Below are 27,121 nucleotides of genomic sequence, written 5' to 3' on the forward strand. Positions count from 1 at the left end.
AAGGCAGCAAAACACCATCACTTCCTTCACACAGGAACAAAATTTAGAAAACAGAATGAAGGTTTTTCACAGACTCTGTCGTACTCTAAAACGTGATCAAAGCTACGACGCTATATGCCTGTTAGCCACAGCATTAAAGAGACTCAAAGAAATAACACTAACTGTGTTGAACTTTGAGGAAATAATTCTGGTATTCATGTGGATGGTACCACTCCAAAAAAAGCTATATGGGCCTCCCTGAGCAGAACCCTGACACAACACAAAAAGTGCTCAGGAGTGGCTGAACAGATTAAAATGCCCAAGGCATCGACTGGGCCTCAAAACTTCAGGTTCGAATATAATTGTGCATTTGTGAGATGCAATAGTCTGATCCCCAGAGACCACAGACACAGACCCTTTGGGATTGCTGACAGTGCTGTGCCAGGAGCTGCATACTATGAGGCAAGTAGTTCTAATGTCGTGACAGATAGCAGTATTTTTGGACCAACCCTGTGCAGGCGGGGGGCGGGGCTTACACTTTCTGACGTCACATAGGCTACGTTCACACTGCAGGCGAAAGCGCATCAAATCCGATTTTTCTGACCCTATGCGACCCATATCCGATCATCCTATGACAGTGTGAACGGCGCAAATCCGATATTTTCAAATCCGATCTGGGTCACTTTCGTATGTGGTACTGAATCCGATACATATCCGATGTTTTATAAAGCGACTGCTGTTTGATGGTCAGGTCGCATTAAATCCGTCTTTTACGTCACCGACACAAGACAGACGCCAATTATCAGCGCCCGATAAGACATCGCGAACGCTTCCTGGCCATCCAGTGTAGATGTCAGTGAAACTGTTGGGAAGACAACGTTGGAGAAACGTGAACATTTTATTTGTACTGTATAATCTGCAGATTCTGACAGAAATCTGCAACTATCCTTTGAAGCACCGCTCCTCTAAAACAGCAATAAGGATAATTATTAGGTTATCTACATTATTATGTAAATAACAAAATAACTTAAAGCAAAAATTGGGAAACGTAAAGTCCGAAGTCTTTATATTATCTGTCAAACAATACTGTTTGCTCTGGGTCTAAACAGAGCGCGTTGTGTGTGAAGTCTTCTTTTGCGCATGCGGACCGCTTTGAGCGTTCACACTAGAGCGCCTTTGCTGTCGCATTTTATTTGTAGTGTGAACACGCAGACAAAAAAAAATCGGAATTGAGCATTAAGACCTGCAGTGTGAACGTAGCCATAGTTGCAACCACGTCAAACTCACTACAAAGTGCCTTCTTCAGCATAATGACATTATCAGCTAACAATGAGAGTGTGAATGGAATTTTAATTAAACTGAGACTGAAAGACAGCTGCAACATATTCCCAGCAATAACAATATAATATTTACATTCCAAATTCTGAATACAAACTCCACACATGAAGAAAAGAGTCAAATTGTTATTGCTAAGCGCAATAGATGTGATTCCTTAGTCACTTAGAAGTGCTTTTACAATTAGGTCATAATCTTAAATACTCATAAACACAGGTTTATAACCAGTGATATGTTAAGCTCGATATTAAGAAAATAAATAAATATCAAAAAACTGTATTAACAGTAAGAAAAAGGCCCTGTATAAAATGTTTTTTAAATAAAGAACTGCCTTAACTTCAACTTATGAAGCAGACGAGTAAGATTTAAGTGCTTGTAATATATTGTATGTTGCTTAGTTTAAAGGAAATTATACTCAAGTTTAAAAGATGGCATTTGAAAATAATAAAAGTAATAGCTAATTATCATTTCCATAGGCATGATGAATGTAAAAAGTCAAATTCTTCCCAAGCTTTTAAATCAAATAAGAAAGGCCTGGCAGCACTTTGACAACTCAGTCTATCAATGAGAAGCCACAGTATTCTTAAGGTAACATTAGTTCACTTTGCATCGGTCACTGAAACTAATAAAAAATAAAAATAAAAAAAAAAGATCAGTATCATGCTTCTATACTTACATTTTTTAAGCTTCTAAATCGATCCACAAGCATTTTGCGACTTCAATTCTTCCATGATATGGAAGCTAAACCAGCTAAACATTCAACATATATTAAAACATGTGCATGTGACAAATTATGTCAGTCTAAAAAATAATAGTTTCTATACATCATACACAGCTTCTGAATAAAACAGTGAAGCGTTACAGTGAATATGAGAGCAATATAAAATAAGAAATTGTATTATACAATCCCATTAAATTATGTAATTGGACTTACGGGAAAACATGTGACTACATCATAAACAACATTTGAAGATTAAAAACAAAAGCATGAACAATAAGTTAAGTCGAAAAGCTTCCTGATTGACAAAAATGTCAGTCCAAGTCCAAAATTCCTTTACAGGGGAAATATAGGTTGTGGGGGTAGATGGGGGCATAAGGTCATTCAGGGAAGTCTGCAGTGTGGCCATGAGCTTTCGGAAGGCTGGGCTCTTTTGAAGGTGTACATCCAGGGCGGACTGGTGCTAAGAAATGGTGGGGATCCTTGTATGTTGTTGGGAGGTGAGCAGATTTAGCAGGCTGTGGAGGAGCTGGCTGAGTTTCCTGGGAAGGTGTTGCTGGCCTCTGGAACTCAGGTTCTTCGGTTTTAGCCACCCCACCCTGGATGTTGTCTCCCTGTGGTCTTGCACAGGGGGTTATGGAGGCATCGGGCCTGGCAGGGGAGGAAAACGACACTCGACCAGAGGTGGGGCTGAGATCGTTGGGTTGCTGCTCCTCCTTTGCGTTCACGTCTTCTGAATGGTACTCTTTGAGGCGGATGTGCCAGGCGAGGCTGCAGACTGCAGACACTGTCTTGAATTGGTGGATGACGTTCCTTGGGATAAAGTAAATGTCATCGTCACACAGCTGGGCGCGGATATAGCGAATGCCTTCCCTCCTCAGCTGGTTGAGCTTTGCATCATCCACCCATTGAACACACTGCACAAAGAACGAAGACACATAGCGGTTTTATTTTAAAGCAAACAAAAAAACCCGCTATAATATAAAAAAAACAAAACAAAACACATTGCTATAAAGCCGCATGTCTCACCTGAGCTACTGGAGGTTCGTACAGATCCAGCTGCAGCCTCTGGACAACTTCATTGAAGTCCCCAGCATCAAAACACACTACATCTTTGGTTATACGTGGTCGGTTATTCCTGTAAGAGATTTTAGTATATCGAAAAGTTACTTTCCCACTTCACATATCATGATGCATGAGGTGCTGCTATCGCATCATCTTTATTTAAGAGATACTCACCCTTCTCCGAAATGCACTGCTTTCAGTACACCGACAGCAGCAGTGCTCTGCCAGTCAAAACTCTGCCCAATATGATCAGCATGGGCCTTAGTCCGGTCTTCAAAGAGAACCTCCCTGGGTTCACTGGTTCTCGGTAGGTAGTGCAGATTTTTTACCTCATTCATGGACCTGAAGAAACACACAAGAACAAGAAAACCAGAGGTTACATCATGAGTACTTTGCCTATATACACTGATAAACCCACAGATGAACTTGTACCTGCGCCGTTTGAAAGGAGACTTAGGCATGTCAGCAGTGGGCACCATCTGTTCACCTGGTCGGACCCACATGATCGGCCCATCATCACTCTGAGAGCGACAGTCCAGTTTTAGACTAGAGAGGGTTCCCCATGGGAGGGTCATCTGTGATGATATACACAGACACAAACATTAAGAAACATCAAGGCATCAAGTTTACCTTGATATGCATCATATTACAGCCTATTAAGCATATGCAATTTGCCGATGAGCCCTGTATATGCTGGAGGATGGTGGTAACAACTTGTAACCAGTAGGAATGTGTTAGCACTAGATCAATCATAGAGTATTGGTACTTCTTAACATTCCTGACAGCAACATACTGTATTCAACATCTTCAAGTCTACGGCCCAGAGCGTAAGTACTGCAACAAGTTTTTGCTTCCTGTACTTTAGGCTTCGAGCATATTCAATTTGAAATAATCATTGGAAAGTCAGGTTTAGTTTTAGAATCACTTTAAATACACAGTCCCTACCATTTAGGATTTCATAAATAAGGCCAAATGAAAAAAAATTGCCATTTTTCATATGCAATGTTTTGCTTTTTGCAGGCAGTAATTTGCTGAAGTCTTCAGAACTCTATATTTGTATTTTCTGTGCTCCATTAAGCTTTCACTAGAGCCAACATCAGTTATTGTTTGTTATGCAACACAATGCATGTTGTTCTCAATTTATTTGGATGAATAATGGCACACATAAGGCTCTAGTATACCTCTGGATTCATCCGATTTCTTATGTTAGCATTAAAATAATCACTTAGTGCTAATGTTGAGTGACCTAATGTTTACTGATTAGGGCACATACAGCATGAGAAGGGTCCAACTGCAGCCTTACAGAAACAAGTAGCTAGTTTCACAGTACTTTACAACCTACTGCTTACTCTAACGTTATGGAACAGAGTGCTGCAGCAATGTATGCATACTCGTGTCCCACTTCTTTAGCATATGGTACACAAAACAAAATTGTTACAAAACCTAAGTGCTGTGTGAGCCATTTAGGCAGACTACAAACTTCCATCTATTAGGACTCTAATATTTCCTCTGACCTTGAGAAATGGTGACTCTTCCAGCATGTCCAGGAAATCTGGGAAGTAATCTCCAACTTCCTCGTCAACGGCTCCAACCAAGCTGATCTGCCTCATGGGTCCTGCTCGATAAGTCCCTGAACAGTAAGTCCGATTCACCTAGGACAGCAGAAATTTTAAATATATTTCAGGGTGTGTGCTACAGTCTAACTTACTGTCTTTGTATACTGCATTTAGACACAAAACGAATGACTGTTAAATGTCAAAACCCGAAGAAGAATGGGCACTCTCATATCAGAGATTAATGATTGTGACAAAGCTTCAGTGACACTTTATGGCTAACAGATTCGATTTACTCAGTCACACATCACCTGGTAGCATATTCAAAGGAGGGGGAAAATCCATACACAAGTCACTCTAATGGATTTCTGGCCCGTGTGTGTCTAGCCGACACTACAGACCGTAATCTGTGAGTCACACCTTTATTTGTAGAAGCACATAAATGCATAGAAAATATACTAGACTACAGTCATTGTAGCAAAATGATCAAACGCTTCATGAATCACAGACGTGATCAGCAACATAAACACTGCTGTTTTATGTAATGACCTAGTAAAATTCTGTAGTAAGTAAAAACAACAACAACAAAAACATTTTGTGCATTTATGCAGTGGTGAGACGACAAACTGCTGAGCTCTGTATCCATTTCAGCATCGCACATTTGCAGATGTACTGACACAGTTTCATCTTTCTGCAGTTAGGAATCAATTTGCAACTAGGACTGGGTATCGTCACTGATTTCTAGAATCGATTCAATTCCGATTCACAAATTGATTCGATTTGAGTCGGGGAAATTTTGCCTCAGACAGTCTGAAATATTATAATTCTGATCACTTATCAGTACATATCAATATTTTTATATCTATAAAAAGAAAGTTGACACTTGTGAGACTTTATCAAAGGTGTAAGTATCACAGCAGATTTGCGTCAAAGTAACTGAGGATAAAACAGAAAAACATGAAGGCGCTTTCCTGGTCTGGGTTTTTATAGCACATGACCTTAAAAATATTGTGCAGTCAAAAACGAAGTGAAGCAGAGCAAAGTTACAGAGGTTTGATTAAAGACACAGCTAAGCCTTTTCCAATTTTGCATAATTTTAAAGAGTTTACATTTGTTCAGTATTGAACGGCAGAAATGAGGCTTTCTTGTCAGAAGTAAGTAAAACAACCCAAAACAAAACAAAAAAAACAGTGGCCGACACCATAGACTGGTGGGTAATAAGTAAGCGAATAATGCAAAAAACAGATTTTTAGATGGAAAACTATTCCTGAGAGAGAGAAAGAGAGACAGAGAGCTCATGAAGTGGGATTTTATCGTGGTGGAAGCAAAACAGCAAAAGTAAGAGGAAATTCGTGACGATGTTTATGTAAAGCGTAGTTTGGATCTTCTTTTGCTGCTGGTTCAGTCAATATTGTTTGGACAGAGATAAAACCTGAAGCTTCAGAATCAGCGCAAAAAGGATGTAAACACAAAGCGCCCGCCGATGGTTGTAGAAAGTTTGTGAGGTTTAACTTGAGATTTTGGTGTTTCGGGCAAAATACATTTATATTTAAAAATCGATTCAGGATTTTAATGAATCGATATCACATTATCCAAGCCAGAATCGATTTTAATCGATAAATCGATAATCAAAACCCACCCCTATTTGCAACGTCATGAAACAACTGTGACTGTAAAGTGCCCACTGAGAGCAAACACAAACACACCTCAACTTAATGAGAATATACATTAGACACAGACAGCTACTGAGAGGCAAATATTTTTGTACCTCATTTAAGATCGTGGCTTTTGTAAGACTTGCTCTGACTCACAACAATATTGATTTCATCTAAAATTTGTTTTCCGTTTTAGTGTATCGCATCTCACCAGAAAAAGTATCTGCACCTGATGTATAAACACTGGTGGAGTGAGGGAACTCATTGCCCTTATGGGCGATGCTATCCATTTCCACCATCTACAACTTAAAAACACTCAGTCTGATAGTTTTCGTTCATGACAGATAATCTCAGCTGTAACCTGATTTACTCCATTTATGTTTTTGCATCTCTGACACAAAAATGTTCTTAAAAACAAAACAAAACAAAAAACCCCCCAAAACCCAACATATTCTGCAAGTTTAAATTTGCTCTTCCCAAAACTACCCCCTCTATAAATCCACTTATGCTCTGATATTATAGCACAAGAAGTTTTGTACTGTTAGTTGATTAAAACCAAGGAATCTTTACACTAAAACATCTGTTAAAAGCAATATATATTTAACATTTAGTTAGTTCCATTCATAATGGAAATTACTCTTTTCAGCCTTTTTTTAAAAAATAAAATAAAATATTTTAAACACAAATTCATGCTGATCAGCATCTAACCACTCTGCTCACCCCAAGCAGTGTCCTGTACTGTATTTGTTTATGGAAGTCACGAGGGATTCTGTTTACATTTTTTGTGTTATGGTCAAGAGAACCCTTTGCCCTTTTCACATACCTGAGACTGAAAGTTGGCAATAGTGGTAGTCTCAATGTCTTTCTTGCCCATTATCTCCATTTTGACCGGCGTGTTGGGGAAGTTGAAGGCAAAGTAGTCCAAGAAGTCCGGTAGGTATGCAGCTGCATTGTGTACTACTGACAAGGCATATGAGGCTGCACCTTTAGGCTTTTCGGCAAAAGCCAGCTTCAGAAATTCCTGGGCAAAGCACTCCATCTCAGCCGGACTAAGACAGGCCAACTCGTCAGCATAGGCGTGCAAGATAGACCCCCCACCATTGGGTTGCCTTTCCTCGTGTATGAAGCGTCCATATCGTGTTCCTGTCTGGAGACAGGAGCTGCGGATGTAGTGGTCCTGGTGGGAAAAGAAGGGGGCGTGAACCTGTTTGAGAGCATGGAGGTGGGCCGGGTAGTCGACAGCATCTCTGCCGGGATGGTGATTGCTTTCATGCTTAATGCTGCCAGGCAGAGAAGGATCTTTTCCAACCCCTGAGCATACAGTCTGAACGGCTTTGTTGTGCATGTGTCGAACCTTCTTGACACCGTGCTCATCCTCATGATTCTTCTTCTTCTTCTTTTTTTTCTTAAGGAGATATTCTTCTAGTGTTAAAGACTTGCCATTCTCATTGTGAGGCCTTGGCTCTACAAGTAAATGAGCAGCTAAAAGTTAGAAAAGAAGGATGTGCATAAAAAAAGCTGTGTTTAGCTCTGTTCTTTAGTCAACCCATAATGCAGCAGACTAGCAATGATGATTAAAGGGAGGTTCGGGGACATATTTTCTGTAAGTTTTACGTATTCATTGCTTCTTTTTTTCTTATTTACTATCAAAGGATATACACTAGGTCAGTTGTATAGCTACTCTATAAATTGCACTACTTAACAGCAAACATTACAAATTGTTGTAATCAAAAGACTCACACATTACATGCCATTACTTGTCATTCAGATCCCCCCAACATCCATCTTCAAATGCCAACAGTCTTTAAACGAAAGTAAATAAATAAATAAATGAAAATAGCAAAGCTCACCCTTCTTTTTCTTCAGTTCGGCGTGTTTCACATTTGCTTCTTCATTTTCCTTCTTCAGCTTTAGTTTCAGGTCCTTATCCCTGGGCTTTTCTTTGAATTCCTGGGGCTTGGCCTTGACCACTTTGAGAGGCGTGAAAGTGAAGAGCGCAGGTGGCTGTGAAGGCACCGTTTGCTTCTTCTGTAGCTGCTCCGGCACCTTTCGCGGCTGAGGCGGAGGAAAAATCGGCTTCTTCGTGCCGTTGGTGAGGCTGTGATTGTGATGGTGGCTGTGCAGGACGTGCTTGTCCGTGCTGAAGTTGTGGGGCTTGGGATTTTGCTGCAGCTGATGCGGCTGATGGATCCGGTGCTCGGCATGTTTGTGATTATGATGGTGGTGATGGAGCTTCACGTTTTTCGCTTCTTTTTCAGACCTCTCCCGTTTGTCGGCCAACGGTGACAAGTCCCTTTTCTTTTTCTTCTTCTTCTCTTTCATGAATCGCTCCAGACGATCCCTTACCATTTTGTCTTCTACTTTGGCACGGAGCAAGTCGACCTGAGCTGCCATCTTTGCACGTACAGTAGTCAACAATTTAAAGGACTCTGGGTTCCTACTGCGCAGGTCCCCGACAATATGTAGTCCTCTTGCCGTTAATTTGTAGTTCCCTTTCGCTGATTTGAGTCCATTGCGCACGCGCAACGCATTGATCTGTAGGTAATGTAGTTTAAAGACGGCGCATGGCTGCATGGGAGTTGGAGTTTGGAATGTACTGAATGCGTGCGGCTTTGCACGCACTCACCTCCGCTCAGGTGACGTAATGGTTAACCCACTGGAGGCGGAGCTTTTGCGTTTGCAGCGGGTGAGAGCTGTGAAGTAGCAATATTACACGCCACAACGATAAACCACTGTAACCGACTCCAATTTGAGGTAGAAATATATATATTTTTTAAAGTTGTCATCATAATGCAGTGGCACACCCACTAGAGGCGTAAAAAGAGGACAAAACAAACATGTTGAATCAGTAAACCTTTATTTATCAGTGCATGAACAAAATGCCATGACCAGATTATTATTATTTCTTTTGAACCACTTTATAGCATTTCCTCTCAGTTCCCTTCCCTTAAAAAAATAATGAAACAATTTAGAGGATTTTTTCCTGCATGAAGGCAAATATTTATACAGGTGCTGTACAATTTATAAACATTTACAACTACCATGATGTAAAACTAAAAGTTTTTTTTTTAATATATTTATATATATATGTATATATGTTGGAGCAATACAAGGCCACAGTATCATACATGGTAATGGCATGAACAGTAATTAATACAGTATCGCATCATAGTCACAATAAAGTGGACAATAAATTAAGCAGTGGTCTTACAGACCCACAGATGCATGTATTACTGCTTCACATCCTTATGGGTTGGGTTCAAGCAATAATTTGCTTGTGAACAGCAGTGTATAAACCACTAGGTGTCTCTACTCCACAGGAGAAACACTGGAACGATGCTACATTGTCATTTTAGAGCAGGGCAACATATCCCAATAACTTTTTTATTACACTGAATTTATTAAAAAAAATAAAGTTGACAAACCTTAGATTGTAATTTCAAGCCAGACTCCTAAAGAAATGGTACTGCCAATTTCATGCACTATATGTTCAATCACCAAAGGGTGACTATTTGGTGAATTCTTCAGGCATCTTGCCTATAATGGAGCATAATATTAATACTATACTACTTAAATCATGGGGGTCATGTACTAAAAATAATGATCAAAAATAGATATTTGTGTTGGAACCATCCGTTTTTGTGCCTATATTTATGGTTAACAAAAAGACATATCTTCTAATGTTTTTAGTAAGTTAAAAGCCAGATGTCTCACTTCTTACAGTCAGCCTCTGTTAATTCAATTCATGTATAATATGAGTCGATATATGTGTAACCACTTTGTTAAATGAGATATGTTTCATTTTCAGTATAGTCGATGCTACAGTGATATTTAAAATACACAGGCCTACAAGTCAGCTTGTATACGTACACGCAGGCAGAGGACCTAAAATACAGAGCTGTGAACAGTCAGCAACTTTATGAATCAGGCTTGAATGAAATTAGATGCATAAACTGCAGTCTTTGAATGTATTCTTTTAGATGGAGATGCTTATCTACACGTTCCATTTCTACCTTGCCTCATCAAGTCCACGTGAAAAGTGAAATTATGTGTACTAACTGTTCTGTGTACATTTAATTTCAATAAATTACATTATGCTTTATTTTCATTAACACACATATAACAAACATTAGAACTATAACCACAAGTATCTGGTCTGCTGATTTATGCATATAAAGCTCCAGGGTAGTCTTTCCATTCTCTGATATGCTAAGGGGATTCATGTCTTCGCATGTATGAATGCAGTCACACAGACGATTCACGACTCTAGTCGGTCTCAAAAAACAAACCATAAAGGACTTACAAGACAGTTTCGCTTTTAAGACAGCGATCAGAGAAAATCACAAGTCTCAGTTTTTAAAACATCCATTTGTGACAGCAACAGTGAGTTAGTCTCACCTGGAAGAAAAGCTGTGATTGCATGTGTATGCCTTTAAACCTTCAAACGTGACACACGTAATAAAAAAAAAAAACAAAACAAAACAAACAAACAAAAAAAAATCTGGATCCTTCATCGTGGTGGGGAGGAGAGCAGTTTATCCAAAAACCCCACAAACAGTCTCACAGTGAGTGCAATTAGGAGCAGCTTCTTTATATTACCGGAGTCTCTGATTGGCACAAAATAGACGTCATTGTTACTTCCAAATACCACACTCAGAACCCATCTGTTACACACATGCTTACACATCATTATACAGTACAAATTCTCATGTAGGTACAACGTGTGTCGGATCAGATATCAGCAGCTTGATGCAAACTGATGTAGGCAAAGTGGTTGGAGAAAAAAAAAAAAATCAGGAGCAATGAGAAGCTATGTTGCTGGTTGCACAGTGATCTGCTATGTCAGACATGTCTAAAAATTCTGAATTCATGTTTGTGGCTCAGCTTTTTCTTTATATATGCAGAGTCCTGGCAGGGTTTCAGATATCTGCATATGTGGTGTCCACTCGGGACTGGATCTTGGCAGAACTGGGAACTTTCCACGGGCCCGGGGTGATGGGACCCTTCTTGCTGGAAGTGTTCCCATTACAGCTGGGGTCTGGGATGCTACTGTTTGAACCTCGTGGGTCCTTTTTATTCACTTCTTCAGTTGAACCATGGTACTTGCCATCTCGATGTTCCTTGTCCCGTTTGTCTCTTGCGGTCTTTCGGCTCAGTGTGCCACCATCAGCGTCTGACCCCACCCTCTCCCTGTATGCTTGGGAGTTGGATTTTTGGACCAGTGCCTCTTGCTCAGCCCTCTTTGCCTTTCTGTAGTAATCAGTGGTTCCCCAGGTTTTGTCTCCACTCTCTGTAGCTCCTCTTTCCTGCCAGTAAGCTGAATCAGTCTGCTTGTACCTCAGGTCCTTCTCTTCTCCAGAGGCAATATTGGGCTTTTGGCCAGCTGGGCGCCTGGGGCTGTGAGGCTCCTCCAGGTTGCTCAAAGGCACGGCAGGGTCACGTTCCCACTTGGAGCCTCTCTGTCCCTGGGCTTTTCTGTCCTTGCTCATGTCCTCCAGGGATCCGCTGTGGCCTTGGTCTGTTTTTCGAGGGCTCTGGGAGCGATCTATGTGCTCCCTTTGGCCTTCAGTGGCTCTTTTGGGGCTACCATTTGCGGAGTCGCTCCTGCTTGTTTTATTGGTCTGGGTGCTTGGGCTGGTGGTGCGCTTATGGTTAGGGTCAGAGAGCTGCTGTCCTCTTGGTTTGTTAGCCTGCCTACCATGCTCCCTCGCAGCACCAGGGGACCCACGTTCTATGCCGTCACCCCCAGGGAACTCATCAGGGGCAGATATTTTGGGTGAGGATGGGGAAAGTTCAGAGGTAGAGAGGGAGACAGAGGATGGAGAAGCTGGAGATGACTGCCCGTCAGATACAGAGAATCTGGGAAAGCTTGAGGTTGGAATGGTTACTTTGTCCTTTGAACCTACGAAGCAAGCAGCAGATAGTAAGAAAAAAGTTTGAGCTAAGCAAAAAAACTGCTATGTGAAAGCAAAGAAACTGCAGAAGCTAAAAAAAAAATCATAACGAGATATTTTTTGCACATTCAACAAAGATTAAAGATGATTAAATAAGTCATACAATAGAAGCGCGATATGCTCAGTTTTTGGAAAAAAGATTTTTTCCGTCTACCACACTTTCTGTAATAGTCCTTTGTAATAGCCCCCTCTAATATATTTGCCTTGTTTGAGATGTGTATCAGCTGACAACGTAGCTATCAATGAAAAGGTGCTAGAGTTCACTCAGCACTGACGTTTCAATTTTCCCCAGAGCTGATAAGAACTGCACAGCTGTAGTTGAGAGCAGATATATGCAGCAGAAAAAAACAGAGAGAGAAGAGGGAGCATGATGGACTTAGAGGTGCTGAAATGAGCTTTTGGATTTCTAAGAGCAACAACTCAGAGAAATTCATTCAAATAATTTTGTCTTTGGATTGAAAGATTGATGCCAGTGAATAAACACAGATCCTTTTACCACTTTTCCACTCACTGATCAATATCTGGTTAAGAACTTCTCTCCAGGCCTCCATCTTCACTCAAACTAAGGACGCAGTGAGTGTTCAGTGGCATCTTGTTTTGTAATACCCTTAAAAAATAACCTGTGAGGCTCAGAAGCCTTCCAATGCTCCTGCAGGCCTGTTTGTTCTTCTAGGACTCACTGCTTTAGTTCAGCCCTCTGCATAGTCTGGTTATACTGTAATACATTAGGTTATTACTGAGCTACAACGAACTGATCTATTCAGGCTGATCATGGGGGATGACATAGTGGATAGAGAATAACACTTTAATTTGGGAGTTAAATCACTCTGAAAGGAGAGTTCTAAGACAAAAGTAGGTGGAGTACAAGGATTACCAATGTTATTAGGGACAGACCAAGAAAAACAGTGAGGCCTTTAGTGATGCTCTGGTTTCATGTAGAAGCACAGGGTGGAAGAAGAGTTCAGACCTATAGAAGGAAGAGATAAAAGTAGAAATAGACAGCCGTGCTAGAGCAGAAAACAGAGAAAGCAAGGCAGATAAAGAGCACAAAAGGCAGATCCAAATAGCAGTAGTAAAACAGAATGAGAAGAGAGAAAAGTCAAGAAAGCTTGCAACACATGCATGAGAAAAAGGAAACTCGGCACCCTGCTATCTAGCATATCCATACAAAAGCTTCTCTATATGTATGACTAATAAGCTATTAAGTAGATCGATATGCAGCGGCGACAACATGCACGCAGTGCTCTGCAATAACTCACTGTGATCCGGGACCAAGCCCTGGCCAGGTCGGAGAAGTAGATGAACTTTATTGCCTCCTGCTTGGATCAGCTCAATTGCCCGAGTGTGTGTAATGCCCTGTGTGGCCTCGCCATTGATCTCCACTATTTGATCTCCAACCTGACAAATAATAATAAAAGAAAAAAAAAATCTATTAACATTAACTTTTCCACTGCTAGGGGCAGGATGTCTCATTTTGCCCGAGGTACAGTGCTCTGTGAGAAACTCAAAGCTTTGATTAGGAACTATTGCACTTCAATAAAGTGGAGAAAGAAAACATACATGTATCCTGCCATCTTTAAGAGCGGGTCCCTCCTCGGCCAGTCGAAGAATGAACAGCCCCATGTTATACTCTTTCCCTCCTCTCAGGCTGAAGCCGAAGCCCCTCTGGCTGCGTTCCAGCTCCACCACAAAGCAGCCCTGTTGTTCACAAGAAAGATTGTGAGCTTTTAAGACTGAAGCAATTGATGCAAAATCATTCCTGAGGTGGAAATGAATCTGGAAAATCTATTACTTGGTTGATATATATCACGATCAAGAGTTTCTGGGGATCAATTGACACCAGGGAAGAATGACAAGATTACAACCATAAAATACTACAACTGGGGAAATATAAACATCAATGGCCTCACCTGCTTAGGGCCCGATGGAATGAGAGTTCCTGTCCCATCTCTTGGTGAAAGATGATTCTTAGCCTCGGAGTCACCATTCCTACCCCAGAGAAGATGCATTACAGTGTAATTTACTATAATATGACACTAAATATTTACTATATTTAGAAAACAATATTTCAAAGACATGAAATAGACGTCGTTTATTATGAAAATTTGAGTCAGTAAACAGTTATTCTGACAAGGTAGACTGTGATATGTTATGCGCAATATTCATACCAAAAATAATAAGAAGCAACCATGGTGGCAGTTTAAAGGTGAGGGAAACACGGCCCTTTGTATAACCCAGGTAAACTAGACGAGTATTAGCTGTTTGCTAATCCACTGGCATTTATAAAGGCCAATAAATGAATACTAAAAGAGAAAAGAAGAAAAACCCTTTAACCATCTTATGAGTGTTGACATTGCAAGTCTATCAGAGGGCACTCTGGCAACCAACATGCTTGAAATGCCACAAACACAACTGATCCAAGCAAACTGGGCAGAGCATAAACGAGTAAATAAATAACGTAAGAAATATCAGGGGAATCTGTTTATGCCTCAAATGTCTGAAAGGAAAAAAGAATCGATCGAAAATATATCAGAATATCAGGATTTTAAATCACTAAAAATCACACACACATATACACGGACACACTAAAATATCAACATTGGCCTCAAAAATCGAATTCTAATGAAAACCCATAAAATGCATGTGTTCGGTGCTCTCATACATACATGCCTGTACCAGCAGCTTATTCAAATGTAATATTAGTAACAATGTTTTTATGCATATCCCATTTTAAATATAGAATCAGAGAGCAAAAACAAAAAAGGAGAAAAGGAGTCTAATTCTGTTCCCTCTCTGCTGTGTCCAGTGTGAGATCCACACATTACTCCTCCTTCATTACAGCAGCATGAGCCTCTTTTTGTTGGCTTCATTATGCAACACACAGAGAAATGTAAATTCTTCAAAGAACCATGTTGCTTTTACATTTCAGTGATAGATAAGGGGGCATACTTTAATGCTTCGCAGAGCTCATTACAATGCCTTTGTGAGAACTTTGCTGTGCTGACGCACTATATAAAGAGCGTAGGAATTCTTACCAGCTCTAGCTTTCAGAAGAGTTTGCACACTTTATGCCACCAAGCTGAGAGTTTCAGCTCATATCTGAGCCTAGTGTGACCCAAGGCATGTTGGTGATTAAGCGGAGAGGAAGAGGCTGAGGACTGGACAGGGGGCTAAATGTGGAGAATATGAATGCATGCTGATGGGCAGTGAGTGGACGTGGGCAAGAAATGATGGTGGCAAATTTCTGTGGCAGTGGGATTAAAAAGTCTGACACAGGTGGCCTTGTTTAAAAAGAAAGATCAAAGGGGAAGCAAGACTCCCTATTAATCTGTCTCTTTTCCTTTGCTTCACCATCCAAAGGGTGACCATAGGGGGATTTTCTGTCTTTTTGGATAACGAGGAGTGTGTGAGGCACAAGAGATAGTAATGGGCCACATTGCAGCACAAAACCGAAGGCGCTTTGAGAGGATTGGGGCTAATTTATGGTTCAAGTGGCAGAACCTGTATTAGATTGTCTCCAGTGGACTTAGTATTTCAAAGGGGAATACTGGCAAGCCTGTGTGGATGCTCAAGCTTGTGTGGGAGTATGCGTGTATAATCGTTTACCTGTCTTGGTAGCTGGGAGGCTGTTGGCCTACAGCTCTGTGTTGTGCCGAAGGGCTCTGCTTGGCTGAATTTGTTCCAGACGGAGGAGCGCTGTCTGTAAAAGTAAAAGTGTGCCAAGATTCCTCATGATCTTATTCCCGGAAAATACAGTTAAAAAACAAAGCAAACAATGACAAAAGAACAGCGCAGCAACACTGTGACTTGGCCTGTGTCAACTCACCATCTTCAGGCACAACAGTAAGAGTGACAATGTTTCCAGCATCCTTGATGAGTTGAACAATATCGTTGTGTGAAAGCTCCATGATGGAGCGGCCGTTGACAGCAGAAATACGGTCTCCCACCTTCATTTGACCTATACGGTCTGTAGGGCTGCCTTCAATAATACGACCAATTTTGTGAGGTATAACTGGAAGAGAGCAAATCAGAGAAATGACAGTCTGCAGTGTGGGATGTTTATGCAACTCTATAAGCCCAACATTTAGAGACCAAATTTTAAGTAAGAACACATAATGCCTTTATGTGATGTCCTGCACATCATGTACAGTAAAAGCATTACGCACATGCTAACATATCAGTTTATGACTTATGTTACACTCAGTCTTAGTTGAGCACATACCCAATAAGCTCTTTACAGAGAATAGCTAAGATTAACAAGTTGTGCCATCAGCTTTGGAAGTATTTGAATATTAACAGTATGAAAATAGCATTTCTTATCTGAAAAGGGAATTTATTGTTTGCGATTATTTCAGGACAATCCTTCCAAAAATGACTTTAACGCTTCCCTCCCTACATGTTCTCCACTAGCATAACTAAATGTCAATAAGTAACAGATTTTGCTGGAAATGTGTTTGATGTTTAAAAGATTTTGCAATGTTCCAAAAAGTAAAAACACAATATAGGATTTCATTTTTAAGGATTTATTGATTTTATTTATTTCTAACCTCCAGGTGGGGGCTTGTTCTTTGACGTGAGGATGACAAAGCCAAAGCCTTCGTTGTCTTTGCGCTGCAGAGTAACATCAAAGCGCTCAGGACGGGTAGGCTGAGCAGGCTGGATGATGCTTGGTGCTTCAGTACGAGGCATCTTGGGAGAGCTGTTGACCAAAGCAGATGCAACCTGCTGGGGCTGCTGGCTGTTGTCATCTTCTCCTCCACCATCTTTAAAAAAAAACAAAAACAAAAAAACGGTACAAAAAGATTAAAACACAAATGCTTAGCATTGTAGCAAATTTGGACTTCATTTCTAGGACTGATTAAAAAAGATGCGATATATTAACATTTCAGAATGATTCTACCAACACACGTTAAGTATGAGCAGTCTGATTTAGTTAACATAAATTTAAACCAATAACAATTATTTGACAAAATCTTTCTGATTTGCTCTTGCAGAGATCCTTCTGTAAATAATGCAGAAGCAGGGGCTTTATCAAAGAAGCCTTTCTGCAGCATGTCTTACCCACATTAAATGAAAGACCGTCAGCTCTACAGTTGAGATAAAAGGCCTTTCCAATTTGTTATTCATAAGACAAGCTAAGCAACCTCCATCTCTCTTCATTGTATGTTTGTTTTGCTGAGTCTCTGTTTTGCAAGCCAGCATCAGTGAATCGCTTTCTAAGCCCCCTGCTTTGAAAGCTTAAACCCTCACATGATTGATGCTTAATTTTTTGCAATGTGATCAAGCTGTTGTTGTGATACATCAAATCTGTAGTAATTTCAAAAAGTGCTTGTTCTATTCATGGAATGGCTATCGGTGGGGTAAACCAGCCAGGATGCAGCAGGGTATGTGCAGTTAAAAAAAAAGAAAAAAGAAAGAAGAGTCAGCATTTTTTCCATCCTTTGAGATTTAACTCTACCAGCTGATCTAATCTTCAGTGCTTTTCACACAACTGCAATCATCCTTGACAGATAAACAGAGAGCAAATAATCTTCTTTTCTTGTTTCCACTTTATGCCCATTTTGATTCAAGATGAAACCTGGAATTCACCTCCCATGATTAAAATAAATTAACCGTCCTTAAAATTCCTTCTTTTTCCTTTCAGGAAAATTACAGCATAGAGTAGCATCTTAAAAAGTCCATTTTTGACAAACTTCATTTCAGTCAGAGAAAATCTACCACAACGAATTTAAAGGATTAATGGAAAAAAAATCCAGATCAAAGCTTTCCCTCAAAGGTTCTCCTCTAGCATACCTATATAAGCCAAAGGAGTGAGCAAGAAGCCACGCTTTCTGTGCCCTCAGAGGAATGCGGAGCTGATTATTCAGAAGCAGACCAACCTGTGTATGCTAGTTTCCTGCGGACTGTAAGCATGACTTGGCCATTACGAGCAGCATTGGTCATCAGCTCCAGCACTTGTTTGTGGGATTTGCCCTTGACTGGCACGCCATCTATACAAAGTAGCTCATCCCCTGCCCGCAAGCGCCCGTCCTTCTCAGCTGCACCGAGTGGCACAATGGCACCAATATATACCTGCGGAAGTAAGATGGTGTAAGAGACATAGCTAAATATACCGATCTGAGGGAGATTCATGACACAGACTGGCTGGTATTTTCATAATACCATTCCCAGAGATGGGAAAAGAAACTTTCAGTTAATATTAAATCAACAGAATTCAGCTTCAATTTGGTGTCAGTCTGCTGCTCTTATGACTGAGGGTCTCCAACAGTACTTTTAAATGGATGCTGGCCTCCGACTTACTGGCTGATCTGGTCCCTCGCCCCCAAGGACTCTAAAGCCAAAGCCTGATTCCTGATTCCTTTTGATGAATACATCCAGGTCCTTTGTATTGGGAGCTGCACAGAGAAAAGAAAATATAATTGGTAAAAAACTGATGAAAAATATTCATTAACTGCAAGAATGAAATCTCTCATGACCATCAGGAAAACACCTAGATACTTGACATGGGCAACAACACACCTATACATAAGAAAGACGCATGCTGACCACAAGGCAATCTGAGATTAAGCAATCTAAACTAGGTCAGCTGTTTTTGGAAACTCTAGAGCAATATTTTCCCTCTTGCCGAGCCAGAGATGACACTGCTAGCGATGTTAATGAGATGATGTTGTCAGACGCTAACAGGAGGTGGCAGAATCTTTTTGTCTGTGTTTGTGGTCTATAAGTAATTCATGTGGTGCATGTGCACAGATTTGATTCAAAAATGCTTTGACTGTATTATTTTGATTGCAGTATTTCGTTGTGACATAGGAGTAAGACGTTTGCGTCTTTTTGTGTCGTATTTGGCTTCTGTGTCCCCGAAATTCAGTAACAAGTGTGTTAGCATTTGCAAAAGACTGTAAGCTGGTTTTAGAATTGCACATCTGAGGATTTGATTTCTTTGTGTAATAATGAAACACAAAGTAGCAATTTGAATCAGCATTGACACCGGTAACTTGTTAATTTCACTAATCCAAAAAATACGTTAAAAAACATGAATGAATTAAATAAAACTTTGCATCTGTAGTAAAGTTTACTACTGTAAACTGTGTAAGTATAAGTACTCTTGTACTTACGCTTGCTGTCTAGAATGGCCTTGGACTTGAGGTAGAGCTCAGATGCATCTGGTTTGGGTGAAGCTGAGCGCAGGGTGCTGGAGGAGAACGTTGATGCATTGGGGGATGCCTCAGGCTGACTTAGGGTCTCTGTGCTGCTGATCATCTCCTGCCTCTGCTGCTGCATCGTGGGCTGAGGGAACGGATGGACCATTTGTTGGGGCACCGAATGAGGTGCCTGGTGTGAAGTAGGCTGGGCTACTCCGTGAGACATGGGACCTGTGCACTGCAACATAGAGACAAGCAACGTGATATACAAGATGGTAAAGCACGAGCTCATTATAAGGCAATCATCCATTAAACTAATGGATTATATATTACATGTTTTTTGCCAATGTGTTCAGCATCATTGTATTATGTCTGCAGGTTATTTAATAAAAGGTATTCTATACTATAGCAATGATTTATGTCTAAAGTAGGAAGGTAGCTAATGGAGGGAAAAAATCATTAAAGCTTGTCCAGAGTGACAAACTACTCCACCGGCATAAAATGAAAGAAAATAAAATAGTACATCCATACAGATCTGAATAATTATGCATTGAACAAATAAAACAGTATGAGTAAGCCTGTCGGTGCCCCAACACTCTCTATTTTAAGAGTGCATCATGGAGGAGTAGCAGAGGAACAAGCTGTTGAACATGGCATATCATCTTAAACACCCATACACAGAGGGATGCTAAGTTGCCGTTTGCCAGAAGCCAGCATATTTACCCACATGCAGTTCCAGAAATAACAGCCTGGCTAATGTGGGCTCCCTGAATGATGCTTCTAACAGCAGCTACTACAGCATGCACACGTTTACACGCTGGGGCTTGCGGGTAACCAAGACAAAAGTTTTCTGGTTTAATAATTCATCAGCAGTTTTAGCAGCAGAGTCTATTTTTTTTCATCATACAAAATGGATTTGAACTGACAGAAAACTTACTGGTTTCAGTGACTTCACTGGAGACGTCTGACCTGTGAGCAGAGAGACAGAAGTGGGAATTAAAGTGACGTCATTAACAACACAACAGCAAACATCTGCCAACATCTGCTTACATCAGATTAAATTATTTAAGGACGAGTTGCATTTTGCATTTTCTTCACTCTACTACAGATTTGAACTTTTGGCCTGAAGTGGTTGAATGTCAAGACTAAACCCTCTCTCGGTTCTTATACAGAATCTGCACCTTCTTCTCCACCGACTCACACGGTGAACTTGCTCATAGGTTTCAGATTTGGCTTTTGTTTTTGTTCTCTCTGACATGGTCATGGTCACAGAGCAGAATGTGAACCAGAGTGTAAGTAAACCAGTAGGGGGCAGTAGACTCCAGTTGCATGAACGGTTTATGGGATGAGAGACAGATGACCTTAAGCCATGGGAAAACATGCATTTCTGTGGTTTAAACCTGCCAGCTGTTAGCTACATTACTAGAGCAGCATAAACACTGAAGCTTTTCAGATTTGAATTTTCATCAAATCAATTTATTACAAAGACAATTACTGGCATCGATTTAATAAAAAAAACATTTAGTCCCCCCCCCCACCCCCATTTCCAATATTATGTAAAAATTCACTGGCAATATCTCCATTTTCACAATCTCTGATCATATCATATTTCAGATACTGAGTTCAGAACACAACCCATGGGGAAGGGCACTTTGTCTCATTTCCAGATTTAAATCCAGTATAGGGAGCAAGGCCAAATAATTTCCTGTTTCATTTCTCGCTGCTCTGCTGTCATTAGAAGGTAGTTCTAGCCCCCGGCTGGGAGTAAAGCCTACCCTAATCCCAGTCCATGGGTGACCTGAGGGAAGCCCTGCGGCACTACTCCTTTTAGTCCTGGAAAGCTATGATCTGCTTTTTTTTTTAACATTAACACACAAATCCTCCATATGCACTGCAATTAAAAAATGCATATCAGGCTGGCACAGCAGCATACACACAAACTACAACCCCCTGGAGCTCAACGTAGACCCCAGCTGTGCACATCTGATATGTGGGTGCAACACTGATCTCTTGAATCTAGGCTACTGCACTGCAGTAAAGGCATAAAGGAACAAGCCCTTCAAATCTGTGAAAGCATGAAGTAAGAAGAAGGGCAATCATTATTCACTGTGCTCCATCACTCCTACCTCCCCTCTCACTTTCTCTCCAGGCAGCAAGTGAATCACCAAAACTGCCATCTATTTGCACCTTCCTAGCATAGCTCATCATGTGACTAAGCATGACTTCCTCCCTGTTTGGGAAAGTGCATGGTGGATGATGCAGAGCTGGTGTAGACCAGAGCGTGAAATTGCTTTATTTAACATTGGGAGAGTCTGTGTATTCAAGCAACACCTACTGAACACCACAATGCGTGCTGTTATTTTTAAATTAAAACATTGTGCATTACATTAAATCTCACCTCTTCTACAGTTGAAATATCTTTGACAATGTCTCACTTTCTCGCAGGAAATTATTTACAAATGGAAGCAGACTGTTCACCTCTGTTGTTACGCTCTGTGTTTTCTTTTGGCCAAAAGAAAGTAAAGAAATAGAACAGGTGGCGTAAAGGTGAGTGAGGATTAAAGTAACTTCAGAAACGTGGGTCTAAATAGCACTAACGCCTGTATTTTGTGTAAACAGCAGATTAATATAGACATCAGCGATGTCACAACATACGTACTGTAAACTCACCACCTGTGATATCCTTCTATAATGTCAGTGTTGCAGGCTTACCTGCAGCAGAAGTGTACAATAGTACAATAGCAGCAAAGTGAACTTTCATCATTGCTGACTCACCTCCTCTAAGCACCAGCACGTTGACCTCACTGCCCACAGGCAGGTCTTTGAGGATGTCGACCACCTGCGAGTGGCTCAAAGTTTGGACATTCTGTCTGTTGATCTCCTTGATAACATCACCCTTCAACAAGCCGCGGCACCACTGGGCGTCCAGGATCATCTTTACCTTTTGTCCCAGGGGGCAATCCGCTATAGCAAAGCCAAAACCTCCCGGGCCTTTCACCAAGGGCACACTCACCAGCTCCGGCTGTAATAGAGTAGGGTCAGGCCCTTCTTGATTAAGGGCATGTGGAAGGTGGTGGTGTTGATGGGAATGAGGATGGTGGTGGCGTCCTCCGTTGGTCATAGGTGGCACTGACGCAGTCTGCCGAGACAGGGTTGCTCCATCGTTGACAGCATAATTGAGGTCTTGTGGTGTCGAAGGGGAAGGAGAAGTGTCCTTAGAGGCACTGAGGTTGCTCGATGCCTCCTCACTATTGCTGGTGTCCTCTGGCAGAGGGTAGCCCCGACACAGGACCATGTCCACATACTGATTGACTGGGATAGACTGGAACATCTGCACGACATCAGCATGAGTCTTTCCCAGCACGCATGTCCCATTAATGTCCACAATTACGTCACCTAAAGAAGAACAAAAAGCTTTTACACATTTGTGACATGAATAAATTGGACAAAATTTAAATTTCTGTATTCATCACCATGCCAAAGGAAATTTTGAAAAGTACTATTACAACAATACACCATTAAAAAGACATGGTGAAAAGCGCAATTATGCAATTGGATTACATAAGTAGACTCCTATATCTTAAAAAATTCAAACATGTTAACGGGGGAGGAGGGAGTGTGCGAGAACAGAAAATAAAACGAGGTCATTGACGTGTTTTCTTTTTCCTCCTTTTATCTCCATGTACTGTAAAGGATAGACTCTAATCACCCCTGGCCTGCCCCAGATATAGGTCTGGATAAGCAGCTGAATTGCTGACTAGCTAGGTGGCTAGATGCCCAGAGGTGGATTGCCCACCCACACAATCGATACTTTACCAAAGAAAAAACAAAGGCTACGTTTTCACTCTCGTGAGTGAGCTTCATATTCCAGTTTGTTGCTTGTTCAGACCAACTACATGTCGCTCATACGATTAGTTCAACAGCTACATATCCAAAAAGCTAAGCGAAATATATTTTCTCACAAAGTTCAAACACTCAACCTTTAGCATAAATAAATGCCATAGGCCAATACTCAGAAATGAAAAAAAAAAAACCCTACTTGAAGATGTTACAGTCTACTGCTTGCAATTAAAACCCAATGAAATTAATTACATTCATCTTTTGTTATAGTCAATTACCCTCCTTCTCAAGGGAAATGAAACACTGAAAATAATTATTCTCTTTGCTCCACTCTTAAGTTGATTCTCAGCAGCCGCAATGGCTCGGCAATCAATACTACGGTAATGTGAATCTTAAGGCATTACACAGTAACATACTTCAAATTAATACAGTCACCACGCATGTGATCACAGAACTAGAACATGCAACAATAAAGAACTTACTGTGCCACTTGCAAAACACACTACATGGCAGACTCATATACATCCCCTGTTTTTACATAAGCATGTCAACCTGCAGCCACGCAGCCTGAATGCAGGCTAATTACATTTTTAATATACGAGTGCGTATAAAATGTGAGCCTCTACTATAAACTACACACGGGTTTATTGATGACTTCTCTATTTTTCGAGCTGCTCCACTGAACACTGCCTATAAACATTTGTCTTTGCTTGATCAAGCAATGTGATATTCAGAGTGAAGTGCCTGTTCGGTTTTTTGCCTCCGAATGTGTTTATTTGTGTGTACACAAAGGGCACATTAAGCTGTATTATGTACAGAATGTATGCTAATGCCCAGCTTAAGTGTTACTGCGTGAATAAAGATAAATGCCATGCACAGTTACCCGTGTACACGTGAATGTGACACTGGATTTTGTTGACTTTGCTTTTAAACAATTGTATTACCTTGCATTATGGAAACAAATTACAGCAGGGTGGTCTCCAACTGTTAAAACAGCATGCGAACCAGATACTTAAAAAACATTATGTCTGTGGGGAATGCTACCTGAGGCAATCTTCTTGTCATGTGCTGCAGGCCCATCTGGCAGGACGTTTTTGACCTGGAGGAACTCGTCAGGTCGGTCTCCGCCAATAATGGTGAATCCAAAGCCCTGGGGGCTTTTTCTAAGTGCTGTCTTAAGTATGTTGCCCTGCAACTGAGTTGGATCTCGAGTAAACCCCCACATTCCCCTGCCAGGCTCCTCTGCTGTGGAACCTAAAGGAGACGTAGACAGAAGGTAATCATTAATGATCTAATATCACAAGTACGCTCAGTAAAATTATTGCACTAAATGTTTGGGGTGTGAACACATTCTTTACACCATGCTTTCAATTCCACACACAAAAATGTTCGGACAGAACACATGTACAGACAGCAAAAGCTTCAGAAGTGGCTAAATGAACAACTGAAAACTAACATATTTACATTTCAGCTGGGAAAAGGCCTGATTTCTAAAGAATATTAGTTTAAACACATCAAAATAAACAGATTCCAATGTGATTAGTTCATTTAAAATTTTGCCTGGTGCTCTACAGAAGGCAAAAAAGTGTCAAAATTCACTTAATTGCTTCTGTTTACCTGCTGGAAACAGTTTCAGTTTAAAAGTAATTGGATGTCTTTTCATCTTTTAAACTGTAAATGAAGTCACAGTGGCGTCAGTTACACATGAATGCAGCAAGCCTCTGTAGTTCAAAAGTTTGTGAGACGGAATTGTACGTGTATGCGAAAATGAGCCCAGTATAGGAAGAGACACCGAAACGCTTGCTCATAAATTGCCATCTGTCACCATCATAACAATACTCGCACAGTGACAACATGTCTGACAGCACATCACTTACTGCTAGTAATTACATGAACACTAAGAACTCACAGTTTGAGCGCAAACTCCAACAAATCACACGCGCACACACAAACAGAGACACACAACTTGCAAAACCACTGCTCTGTTTACAAAGCCAATAAACACCTAGTTATTGCAAAATGCCTAAAGTTTGCCCAAGTCTCCCCGCAAACAACCAATTCTTTTCACTGCAGTGATAAATCCATCCTGAAACGCACCTGACATTTTCCAGGTAAACTTTTCATTGCAAATTTCCTTTGTGTTGCCTGCAGGATGTGTAAATGGGGCGCTTTTATAGAAGACAGGAACAGAATTATATTAGACAGTGTGTGCGCGCGTGTGTGTGTGTAGGTGTGCATTTGTGCAAAAGAGAGCAAGATAAGAGTGATGAGACAGAAAGAGACAGCAAGAAATAGAGTTAGCCTTGACAGAAAGAGAGAAATTGTAACTAAATCCGAGCTTGCCCTTCTCTGTGGTGTGTGCCTATGAGATTGTGAGTTATGTGCTCTGTCCCTGCGTGCTGGGCTTCTACTCTGGCAGTTCCCACACTGATAGATGCTGGGACATCAATCTCATTAGGGAGAGCACAGATAGAAGTCCCCCCTTCCCCTGTCTCCTACACCACTCTCAATGTGTCATGGGATTGTGATTTGCATAATTGCATGGCAATTGGCAGAGGAACGTGACCGCTCTGAAAAGACAAAAAAGATTATGCCAAGTATGACTTAGATGACACTGCTGCGTCAGTGCCGGACAAGTACAAGGGATATTCTAACAAATGTCAGTCTATGTTGAGCAAGGATTTGCAAGCAGGTACAAAAACATGAAATTCTCCTGAACAACCTGGAGCACAAGTGTGTAATAAGTATGATTTATGATGGAACTAATCCCTGTCAGATAGCTCCGACATACTGAAACAGTCTTTCTCGCACAATCACTTCGAAGGCAATACTGGCATAACAGTAGTGGAGAGAGACAATCACAAGTGGGATGAAAAGGGAGCTACACACCAAAGCCATGTTTACATGGTCTTGATTAAGCTGTAGGCCACAAAGGGACAGTCAAGTTTCCTTAGGGTGAAGCGATTATATGAAATGTCTGACAGGATTCTCAGCATGATAATTATGGCTGAACATAGGGCGGCGCTTTGCTCTTGTGCTCTGCGGCATTGTCTGGGAGGTCAGGTTAGCCAGCCTTGTCAAAACAGTGTTTAGAAGCCACCTCACGCACGTCCATACACTTGCACAAGACCACTAGCCATTAATTCTCATTAACAAGGGTGGGAATTTGGAGAACAAGCACAGGGGAGGCAGTCGAAGCTGGAGGCGGCGGTACGCAGCAATATCATCCACAAACTGTAGAAAGGCTCAGCTGTGGGAGGTGGGGTCTGCGTGCAACCGACTGAGGCAGACAGTTGTGTCCAAAGGGTGTCTGAAATACAGAGGCTAGTTTGAATACAAATGAGGCCATGCCTTTTGTGTTCACACGCAGAAGAGCATTATAATTCTTGCACATTTTACAACAACCTAGTCTTCTGTCTCTCAGACCTTTATATTTACTGAGAAGAGGGTGATTAGATCATCAAGCAGGAGCATTCCCCACAGGTGGTAAATGATGAGCAGATGACCCAGTGGAAATGCAATTTATGATCGTAAGTCACTTTCAACGGCAGTCACCTCTTTCTCCTTCCCTGTCTCTCTTATTTAACTCCCTCTGTTCTAAAGAGGGCTTTCAACTACCATGAGTGACTGTGGCAAAAGGATTTCAAAGAGACCTCAGAACCCGCCCTATATCATATCTACTTGTCAAAATGAATTCTGCCGCCCAGTGAAGCACTGTTCCATTATTCAAATTGAATATCATTGCTTCAGAGGCTATGGGCTGTTTATCAGAAGCCTGTCAACTGTTAGAACATCTTCCAGACAGACTTCTTAACATGACGGAGATGAAAAGTGCCCCAGTATTTTGATAACACATCTATTGCAGTGATATATATATATA

The 27,121-nt window shown here is 41.1% G+C and overlaps 2 protein-coding genes across 5 annotated transcripts in view; both read right to left on the reverse strand.

Moving 5' to 3' along the window:
* Positions 1-1,201: 1,201 nt before the first annotated feature.
* rsbn1 (round spermatid basic protein 1) lies at positions 1,202-8,723 on the reverse strand. Of its 2 annotated transcripts, none has more exons than XM_005749022.1 (7): positions 8,156-8,723; positions 7,129-7,769; positions 4,612-4,749; positions 3,530-3,672; positions 3,272-3,439; positions 3,062-3,170; positions 1,202-2,949 (listed from the first exon to the last, which is right to left on the reverse strand). In XM_005749022.1, the coding sequence occupies exons 1-7, from the start codon at positions 8,697-8,699 to the stop codon at positions 2,413-2,415; spliced, it is 2,280 nt and encodes a 759-aa protein (XP_005749079.1). In that variant the 5' UTR covers positions 8,700-8,723; the 3' UTR covers positions 1,202-2,412. The 2 variants fall into 2 exon arrangements, with proteins under 2 accessions (XP_005749079.1, XP_013770338.1); XM_013914884.1 differs by having other exon boundaries at positions 7,129-7,787.
* Positions 8,724-9,662: 939 nt separating this feature from the next.
* Positions 9,663-27,121, reverse strand: part of magi3a (membrane associated guanylate kinase, WW and PDZ domain containing 3a) — a 105,134-nt gene continuing 87,675 nt past the window's right edge. The window contains exons 9-22 of one of the 3 annotated variants that reach the window (XM_005749024.1): positions 24,286-24,495; positions 22,177-22,797; positions 20,339-20,370; positions 19,375-19,639; positions 18,560-18,654; positions 18,139-18,331; positions 16,807-17,022; positions 16,086-16,271; positions 15,866-15,959; positions 14,170-14,248; positions 13,820-13,957; positions 13,519-13,657; positions 13,134-13,226; positions 12,147-12,207 (exon numbers count right to left, since the gene is read on the reverse strand). In XM_005749024.1, the coding sequence (XP_005749081.1) occupies positions 13,174-13,226; positions 13,519-13,657; positions 13,820-13,957; positions 14,170-14,248; positions 15,866-15,959; positions 16,086-16,271; positions 16,807-17,022; positions 18,139-18,331; positions 18,560-18,654; positions 19,375-19,639; positions 20,339-20,370; positions 22,177-22,797; positions 24,286-24,495 (2,321 nt within the window). In that variant the 3' untranslated portion in view covers positions 12,147-12,207; positions 13,134-13,173. Of the gene's footprint in view, positions 12,208-12,328; positions 13,227-13,518; positions 13,658-13,819; positions 13,958-14,169; positions 14,249-15,865; positions 15,960-16,085; positions 16,272-16,806; positions 17,023-18,138; positions 18,332-18,559; positions 18,655-19,374; positions 19,640-20,338; positions 20,371-22,176; positions 22,798-24,285; positions 24,496-27,121 lie in introns of those variants that run through there. The other 2 variants (XM_005749023.1, XM_013914892.1) reach the window with 2 other exon arrangements.

This window comes from Pundamilia nyererei, unplaced genomic scaffold (assembly GCF_000239375.1).
Source record: "Pundamilia nyererei isolate P.nyererei 1_Seehausen unplaced genomic scaffold, PunNye1.0 scaffold00235, whole genome shotgun sequence".
NCBI classification, from domain to species: domain Eukaryota; kingdom Metazoa; phylum Chordata; class Actinopteri; order Cichliformes; family Cichlidae; genus Pundamilia; species Pundamilia nyererei.